The sequence below is a fragment of the Chelonoidis abingdonii genome, chromosome 10 (genome assembly GCF_003597395.2).
Source record: "Chelonoidis abingdonii isolate Lonesome George chromosome 10, CheloAbing_2.0, whole genome shotgun sequence".
NCBI lineage: Eukaryota > Metazoa > Chordata > Testudines > Testudinidae > Chelonoidis > Chelonoidis abingdonii.
The window spans coordinates 68,720,496-68,730,168 of record NC_133778.1 but is presented as its reverse complement, the minus strand read 5'-3'; the positions used below and the strand labels follow the sequence as shown (position 1 = coordinate 68,730,168).

The following is a 9,673-nucleotide window of genomic DNA, read 5'->3' as shown; positions in this document are numbered from 1 at the left end:
AACAATTGCTTCTGTAGTTCAGTAGTCAAACTGGAAAATCCCCCCAAAAGTTCATTTTGGACCAACCCAACATAGAACTAGGGGAGGTGGTTCTTGCTGAAATGAGAGAAAAAAATAAAAATCAGGTCGGGTCAAACAACATGTTCTGATGCAAAATAATTTTGGGCGGTTGGGGGTATTTTACCTTTTTAAAATAAATCTAGTCATTTCATAAAGGAAATGTTTTGATTTTTTAAACATTTTATTTCAAATATATTGAAATGATGTTTTGACTTTTTTTCCAGTTGAAACTGTTCTCCAAATTCTACACCTACACTTTCATTCGATCCAAAACTGCATTTTTCAGCAAATAAACTATTGGTCTCAAAATTTCACCCAGCTCTTGCCTAGTCCATGTAAAATGTGGGATGGAACTGCTTTTTCTTTATTCCCTACAAGGTCCAGAGGGTGGAGCAGATCTCTGGATGTGACTGTTCAAAGCTGCGTTGCTCTTCAGCCATACTCTCCCCATCCAGTGAAAGACTGAGCACCACTTGGAAAGGTCCCATTGCTCTCCCTGCAGATACAAAGAAGATCTGTGCCAAGGTGGAGAGAGGCCATCCCGCCCACAGGCTAGCCCCCTTGCCAGCCTGAAAATAGGCTCCTTCTGTCACCCCCTGTGGTGTCAATGCTTTAGATTTTATCATAAGTCTTGCAACATTGGGGGGGGGGGAACCTTAAAGCCTCAGCTCTTGGAGTCAGGTGATTGTGGGGAACCTGTTTTTATTCAAAGAAACAAGAGGCCCTTCTAGGCACAGAGACAAGCTAGAGGAGGTGAACCCCGCCCCAAACGCCCCGCCAGAGCAGCCCCAGGCCCTCCGCTCCGCGCCTCCCCGCCCCGTTTTAAGTCAAGCGCAGGTATTTTTCGAGCCCCGAGCAGGATCCAGGGAGGCGAGGGCGGGTGACAGCGAGCACCGCCCTGATGAGCCACATGCGGCCCGGGCATCCACCCACACACAGCCATGGGCCCCCTACCCCCGGGGGGCTGGATGGGGAGTCCTCGATACCCCTCAGCCCATACGGGGGGCTGGCTACGGAGGCCGGGAGGGAGCCCTCCGAGACTGTCCATTCCCACAGAGCAGGATGGCGGGAAACCAGGCTGTCCGGCCCGGAATCAGCCAGCCGGCTGACACACCGCATGCGCACACAGCGGCACCTCCAACCAAGGAATGCGACAAGGCCCCTTCTTTTCTAGTCACTAGCCTCGCGGCTCGCTCTGTTACGTCATCACTGGGCGCCGGCAGGAGGAGGCGGCTGGCGCGCGCTGCGCGCGGGCCGGCTTTGCTTGGCTGAGCATGGTGGAGACGGGCTCCGTGGAGCGCCTGGTGTCCGGGCTGCACCAGGCCCAGGCCCTGCGCTTCGGGGACTTCGTGCTCAAGAGCGGCCTCGCCTCCCCCATCTACATCGACCTGCGGGTCATCGTCTCCCATCCGCCGCTCCTCAGCCAGGTACGTGGCGCGGGGATGGTGCGAGGGCGGCCCGCGGGCTCTACCGCTGCGGGGGAGTCCGGGCCGGCCCGGCCTGCGGGCCCTGCTCTAGTGCTGAACAAAGCAGCCTGGAGACTGCAGTGCGGGATATCTGGGAAAGTGCGGAGCCCGCAGTTCTGTACCAGCCCCTTGAGCGGCTCTTCAGAGTGTACGTGCAGATCGCTCTCCGCAGCTCGATCCGTGACATGGCTCTGCACCCGCCGTAACGTTTAGGTCAGTTTGGTAATGTTTAAAAACGTTCATTCACCTGACAAGGATGAGCACTGTGCCCCAGGATGCGCGGCTGAGGCATTTTACAGACAAAAGTCAAAGCAAATTTACTAGTGTTGAGGTGTGGAAGACTGCAGAGGGCAGAAAGCTTTATCCTGAAATGAAGCAGGAACAAGACCTGCTGGTTTCTGGACACAAGTATTTATTACACCTTGTAGCTCTCCTCTTCAGCCTCCTGACCTTGGGATCGCCTGTGGCTCAGTTAGTTTATAATCCTCCTTTCATCCTCTGGCTGGAGTGCAGTAAATGTTGATGAATATCTGACCTTCAGCTAACTAGGAATTTAGTTGTCTGTTTTGAATAACTGAGGCTTTCCTTTATTTAAAAAAAATATGTTGTACCCATTGTGGCAAGACTGGAAAGCATGCTGATTTTCTTTCTCTTTGTGTATATAAAAAAATAGTAGTACAAGCATGGATCTGTAATATAGGATAAACAGTATCTTTCACTTTTTTTTTTCTTTTTTGACCACTGTGCTAGCCCTGTCCGTAGTTCACAGTGAGAAAAAGGTGAGAGTAAATTTAAAAGAAGAGATGAGTTGTTGGCTAAAGGAATGGTGACAATACAAATAATAATAATAATAATTAGTAATCCAGTGAAGAGCATATTTTGTGTGACTCTTTGAATAACTGATTGCTGACCACTAATTCGATGAATAAAGTTACCAGACATTTTTCTTACCTAATCCTTGCCCCAAAGAGTTTAGTCTTTAATGTATTTTGATAGCACCCAAAATGTGTTAGCAGCTATCAGGGTACAAATAGTACTGGCAGAATATTGCTTACAAACTTCTGAGGAAGTAGCTTCTGAAATTGAAATATCTGAAATTGATTCCATGGGTAATATATGCTTGTGGTTTAATTTAGTATTGCTTAAAAATATGATGTATCTTTAGGTTGCAGATCTCCTGTTTCAAACGGCAAAACATGCAAGGATCAAGTATGACTCGGTGTGTGGTGTTCCATACACAGCGTTGCCTTTGGCTACAGTTATCTGCTCGTCCAACCAGATCCCAATGCTTATACGGAGGAAGGAAGCAAAAAATTATGGTAAAATGATTCAAGTTAATTAAGATCAAATTGTCTTTTCTGGTTGAAAGATTCGCTTGTGAAAGTACTTTAAATAGTTTTTATGACTTGCATTCTTTGTGTTCCAATGGAAGACCATCTCTCCAGTTGAAGGGAAAAGAATTCCTACTCTCCTGCCCCCCAGAATGTATAACACTGTCTGATCACTACATTCATTGCTTGCTGTTCTCCTAGAGCAAGTGCCTTTTGTTGCATCTCCCGAACAGGTGCTGCGTGAGCTTGTGTCCATTTACTGGTTATGCGAAAAGGCACTCAGTAGCCTCCATAATCTCTGCAGTGGGGTGTTAAACTGCTTCTTGTTGGGTGTAGAACTAGGATATTGGTAAATATATTAAAATGAATGTCTCAATGGTGCAGATAATTTTCATGCTGTGGCAAATAGCTACAGAAGAGATTAATTTTATGGATTTAGTTCTGGTTTCACTAACAATAATAATTTGCTCTTCTGTAGTGCCTTTCACCCAAGGATTAGTAGAATGAGTGTGTTGGTGCCTGTAAGAGCAAATAAATCATAAAGATCTCAAGTTGTTTTCCAAATATGAATAAACCTCACAACTTCCTGGGATATAAAGGAGTATTTTATCTACTCAGGAAGGTCAAGTCACTTCCATGGAGTTACAAAACAAGTCAGTAACAGAGCTGTGAACAGAATTTTGATGCCTAACCTCGGTTGTAATCATCATATGCTTTACCTTCCTAGAATGCCAATGAAAGCAAAGCACCTTACTGTCTTCAAGACTAATTCAGTTACGTAATAGCAATGGCTTCCCCGATACGCATAGTACATTTAGCTTTAACAACAGCAAGTCTTAGGGTAACAATTTTATGTTACTTTTTTTAAGCTGGTGATTCAGTAGATTGTGTCTTCATTGATTTAAAGGTACCAAGCGTCTGGTGGAAGGCATCGTTAATCCAGGAGAAACTTGTTTGATCATTGAGGATGTGGTCACAAGTGGATCTAGTATCTTGGAAACTGTAGACGTTCTTCAGAAAGAAGGATTAAAAATCACGGATGCCATAGTGCTCCTGGATAGAGAGCAGGGAGGAAAACACAGGTTAGAAAAACGAGGGATTCGCCTACATTCTGTGTGCACCTTGTCCATGATGCTAGAGATTCTCCAGCAGCAGCAAAAAGTTGACTCTGAGATGGTTGAAAAGGTGAAGAAATTTATTCTGGAGAATGTCTTCAAACCAGCAGAGCAAAATGGTGCTGCTCCCATCAAACAATTGTGCAAAGAAATGAGCTTTAGCACTCGTTCTCAGCTACCTGGAATCCATCCTGTTGCAGCACGACTTCTCAAGCTCATGGAGAAGAAACAAACTAACCTATGCCTCTCTGCTGATGTCACAGACTCCAAAGAACTTCTACAGCTGGCTTGCACTCTAGGCCCCAGCATTTGTATCTTAAAGACTCATATCGATATCCTGAATGATTTCACTCAAGAGGTAATAAAGGAGTTGCGAGCACTTGCAGACCAACATGAGTACCTGATATTCGAAGACCGCAAGTTTGCAGACATTGGAAACACTGTAAAACATCAGTATGAGGGTGATTATTTGCAACCTTAGTTTACTGTGACGTTTTTTACCAGTACCTTTGCCTGCTGAATATAATGTGATTCTCTTTAGTGCAAAGATATAATGATGATGATACCTATGATGATTTTTAAAACACAATTTACTTTGTTTGATTTTGCTTGTCTGAACCTCTTCATTTAAGCTATGACAGTATCTCTGTAGAGCCTTCATCGCCTGAACCTGTTTGTTTTTTTCTTTCTCATCATTTTGTTCCATGTTGTCCTGAAAGGTAATACTAGTGACAGTAGGCTCTAGGGTTTGATAAATGCCTTTCCAGACAACGAAAACAGAACCTTACAGGTGTTTGTGAAAAATATGATTTAGAGACTCTGGCTTCTTGTGTTTAGGCTGCTTACAGGTTGTTCAATCAGATTGTACATGCAGCTGCCAGAAACTGTAGTAGTTAAAATGTCTTTAAAAAATACGCATTGCTTATTGTGCTCTGTCTTCATTAAAACACATTTCATGCTTGAGGAGAAATTCATAGTGGTACTTAACTAAAAATATGTTGCTTTCTGTTTTTCTTCTCAGGTGGTGTATTTAAAATAGCTTCTTGGGCAGATATAGTTAATGCCCATGTGGTTCCAGGCTCTGGAGTTGTGAAAGGGCTGAAAGAAGTAGGGCTTCCTTCACAGCGAGGCTGTCTTTTGATTGCTGAGATGAGTTCTCAAGGGTCACTTGCCACTGGTGACTACACAAAATCTGCAGTAAGTAGGAATTTCTGTTTGCTTGAAAGATTTGCATATTGCTCTGGCAATGGAGATTGGTTGCGTGCACATCATAACATCACAGCCTGAATTTACAAACAGCTTTTCAAGTACAACTACTAATTACCAGATTTCTCTGCAGTGCTTTAAAGACAATAAACTTGTAGACTTTCAGATCTTAAGAGGTTGCTCAGAGCTTCAACGTGGTATCACCAGGCTGTCACTGACTTGTTTTGAACTAACATCGTGACCACGTTACTACTTTCCTTAGCAATCACAGTCTGTTAGCTTTTGTTCTACATTCCCAGTCTAATGTCCAGTCTTCTGTTATACAGCTTCTAGTTACATGTAGATTCTAATAAGGAGCTGTCAATTCTGCATGCTGTGTGATTATTTCTTAAGTAGTGAAGCTAGGACATGGAGTGAAACACGGCAAAAAGCTGATTTCTCTCTGGCGACTTACACTGTCAGACAAAACATGAAGCATGCAGGTGGCAGGGCTTGAGACAACTCATCGGTCAGGTTTAGTTTTAAGCATGGGAATTTGTAACTTTGTTCTTTGGTTTTTGTTATATTTAGGTACAGATGGCTGAAGAAAACTCAGATTTTGTTTTTGGATTCATTTCTGGTTCCAGAGTTAGTAACAAACCAGAATTTCTTCACTTGACTCCGGGGGTCCAGATGCAAGCTGGAGGTAAAAACATTCCTGGGGAGGTAGAATTTGCAATGAAATTTCTCACGGTCATTTCCGAAGTGACTTTTAAATAATAGAATGTTTACAGTGTAATTTTTTTGCAGCTGTCTCTAATATAACTATCTATTTTGAAGGGGGAAAAACTGGTTGATATCCCATGAAAATAGTATTGTGCATGTGCAATGCATCTTATCCAATAGGTGTGGGTGCTTGGATGCAAGTATGAGACTGTATGTGCCTAGAAACAACAGTCCTCAAGACTTTCTCCTGAAGATCTCTGGGGAAGCTTCCGGAAGGAGAACAGTAGGCTAGGCAGCCTTTTTGCTAGGCTTCTTGCTACCTCAAGTTTTGCGTGCAATGGAGTGCGCAGCTCCTGCGTACGTGAAAGACGTGTTAAATGTGCTATCATTAGACTGCACATTCAAATGTGTAAGTGAACACAGTCAAAAAACATAAGTAAATACAAACAGTGTAAAATCCTAACCATCGCATATTAACATTTTTATTTAGTAGAATTGAATACAAAAGAATCAGAAGTCTTATGCTGAGTAAGTAATGCATTTCCCAAAACTGTTTTGTTAGGATACTTTCCTTTTATCTGTAGATGCTTCATGTAATCAAAAGCAAAATCACATAATCTTCATTTGAATGCAGAAAATTCCGTTTAGTTATGTGACTGTTTTGTTAAGCAGCAATCAAATCATATGCAAACACCAAATCCCAATAATACTGCCAGGGACTTTTTGGCTAACTACTCCATATAGAGAATGAAAAATAAGACCCTGGATAGTGAACTCACTGTGAATGATATTTAACGGGGCATTCAAAGCAATCTCAGAAAATGTGTCAAGTCTTGAGCCACTCAAGCTTGTGGCTCCTCTTGAGTCCTAATGTCTGTTTCAGAACTTCTAGGAGATGGCATTACTTATTACAAATCAGAAAAATGATGTAGCATATGTGTTATGTGTTTCAGGTGATAACCTTGGACAGAAGTACTTAAGCCCACAGGAAGTTATTACCAAAAGAGGCTCTGATATCATTATTGTGGGACGTGGCATCTTGTCTGCATCAAATCGTTTAGAGGAAGCAGAGAAGTACAGGAAGGCAGAATGGGAGAGCTATTTAAGCAGACTTGCGGTTCATACACAAGATTAATTTGAGCCCAGGATTCCCAATGCATTCTAGAAGAAGCTGGAGTAATTTGGAGGATGTTTCTCCCCGTTGGTTAGGTTGGCGTCTACTCTGAACTCAATTGAATATTTTGCTTTAGGTAAAATCTGCCTCGGTCTTAAGTTTTTAGTAACATGTATAAGCTAAATCATATTAACTGTAACCATTGTTTCTTTGCATTTGAGACTTTGAAACCAAAACTCACTGCCCAACTTTAGTCTTACTTCTAATTGGTCCTCCAGTCTCTTACTTCTGAAAATCATAAATGAGAACACTCCATGGGGCACTTGCTGGGTTATTACTGCCCTCTGGTATTTCCTTTAGTTATGGAAACAGTGCAGGTGGAGCGTTTTTAATACTGTACAACAAAGCTGGCCATTTGCTACATTGAATGGGACAACACAACTTGTAGGGAGCACAAACTAGTCTGAATGTGTTACTTAATAAACATTTTAATTGACTCTCCTTCAACTGTGATTTGTTCCTCTATCTCGTAAAGATCTTGGACTAAAAACTAAGGGTACAATAAGCTTAGGCCTGTAACTTTCAATTACTGCCCGTTCCTGGTATGTTTGTAACTGCTGTTGTGACTTGTATGAATTATTGGTACCAGATTTCCTATGATAAAATTACAGCTGTAGCTATTAGTTAACCCAGGGTGAAACTGATTTGCAGTGGGGCTTGGTGGGTCTGTTAATGAGAGGCAAAAGGACAAAGTCCTGAGGTTATACCACTGTTGAATTTCTAGTGGACTGGTTATTTTTATAAAAAATCTTCAGTACTTTTCCATGATATTTTTTCACCATTTGAGATTTTTAATTAAAGAGAGGATATAAAAATATATCTGGTGTATGTTGGTTAAAGAGATGGAGTCATCTTAAATTTGCCCCAAAATGCACTTCAAAGTGAAACTGAATTGGGTTTTCATTGTTCAGATCAAGAAAAGCAAGAGTATAAATAATTGTGGAATTCTGAGTTACTACTTATTAAGCTAAAGCATAATATGAATTAAAGCATGTATATAACATAAGTACCTTAAGCTGAGAGTAGCTTTAAATACAATTCTGGCTCAATATGGAGTAGGAACAACTTTTAAAATGGCATTGAGAAGTATCATTCCTTAGTTATACCAAAATTTCTACTTAGTTTTTGGGGAGAGGGCCAGGGTAGAGTTGTGGTCAGCCCTTGAAATGTACTTTGCTGGGTGTACAGTGGACTAATCCATGCAGAATTTTTAAGAACAAGGAAAGCAGGTTTGAACGTGACTGTAGTATTCTACCTTTTCATTAATACAAGAAAGATTAGAGAGAATCCAATGTGCTCTTCAGACTTTAAGTAAACTTTGTTATCCATTGAGTAGAATGATGCAGAATTACTTTGTCTACCCTAATGAAGGTATTTCATGGGGCTGAGGAGTTCATGGTATGAAAGATTATGGGAAATGGTATTCTGAACATGCTGGTGTTAAAATAATGTAAGCTGAGCATCACTTGGTCACTTCCCATAAATCCTCTTTACGTGAGAATCACTAAAAGGTTGATCATTTGGAATTCTATTAATCCTCCACTTACTCACTGAGCTGGACTTTTCCTAGCAAAGCTGAAGAGCTTCCATGGCCTGTCTCACTGGTGAAACTTGATCAATCCAGCATCTCTTGTGCGAAGTAAAAGATATTGGAGACAATGTATGTCTTTCACAGTGAGTTCTTGATCTCCAGTTTATCACTAAAGATGGTAATACTAAGGCTTTCTTTGCTTTGTTTTTTAAGAAGGTCACAGGACACTGGATTTCTGCTGCCTGTCCTCCTGTTGTAAGTGATAGCTAAGCAGAAGGAAACTTGCCTGATGCATGTTCTCTTATACCCGTCTTTGCTAAAAACTATTACCTTTCCCCCTTCTTCCACCTGAGGGAGCTGTGACACTCCCTTGTGCGCTTTTTGAAGCCACAGTACCTTTTTAGCTAATAGATTTCATCATAAGCATGTAGTGTTGCTGTTCTCATCAGAAGCAGTCTATTTTTTAACAAAAGTGTAATACCCTCTCTGCACTGAAGCTGATCCCATGACTGAGAGTTGCGGGGATTTATATGAATTATCTTGAGCACAATATTTGTCTTAAGTGGTGATTCAGTCCTGCCTAATGGAACAGGCTCAGTTTCTGCTGTTGCAGTGCAGGGAGATTAATAAATTCTGTGAACTCTGTTGTTTCCTAAGTCATGCTCTTATTTACTGGATGGGTCATAAAGACCTTGAACCAGCAACTACGACTCTGGCTTAAGCCCTCTGTTTACAACCAGTTAATTAGGTCTATCGAAAGTGACACATCTCTGGAATCGAATAGTGATGACAGTTGGAGAGAGTGACCTAGTATCCAATCTTTTTTTAGCAAGTGCCTGTATCCCAGAGCATGGCATTATTTCTTTTTTGTTGAAAAAAATGAGGTTATTGATTTTTATTTGTTCAGAATTGTTCACAGCCCTTCATTAATGAGCGGCATTCATTCTACTGTACAATTTATACTTCAGTGCTTCAGTTCACACTGGTGACATCTAAAACATTTCACTTAGTAAACAAGACCAAATTATCCCTCTTGCCTGCACTGCCCCACGTGGTCTTTATAAACAGGACTGTTCCAGCAAACA

General features: G+C 41.6%; 1 protein-coding gene across 2 annotated transcripts; it reads left to right on the top strand.

The window, feature by feature from the left end:
• Positions 1-1,272: 1,272 nt before the first annotated feature.
• On the top strand, positions 1,273-7,504 carry UMPS (uridine monophosphate synthetase). 2 transcript variants are annotated; one of them, XM_075070287.1, is made up of 6 exons: positions 1,273-1,487; positions 2,692-2,845; positions 3,765-4,433; positions 4,994-5,169; positions 5,749-5,883; positions 6,837-6,956. In XM_075070287.1, the coding sequence occupies exons 1-6, from the start codon at positions 1,335-1,337 to the stop codon at positions 6,861-6,863; spliced, it is 1,314 nt and encodes a 437-aa protein (XP_074926388.1). In that variant the 5' UTR covers positions 1,273-1,334; the 3' UTR covers positions 6,864-6,956. The 2 variants fall into 2 exon arrangements, with proteins under 2 accessions (XP_074926388.1, XP_032650437.1); XM_032794546.2 differs by having other exon boundaries at positions 1,275-1,487; positions 5,749-5,863; positions 6,837-7,504.
• The last annotated feature ends 2,169 nt before the right edge of the window (positions 7,505-9,673 follow it).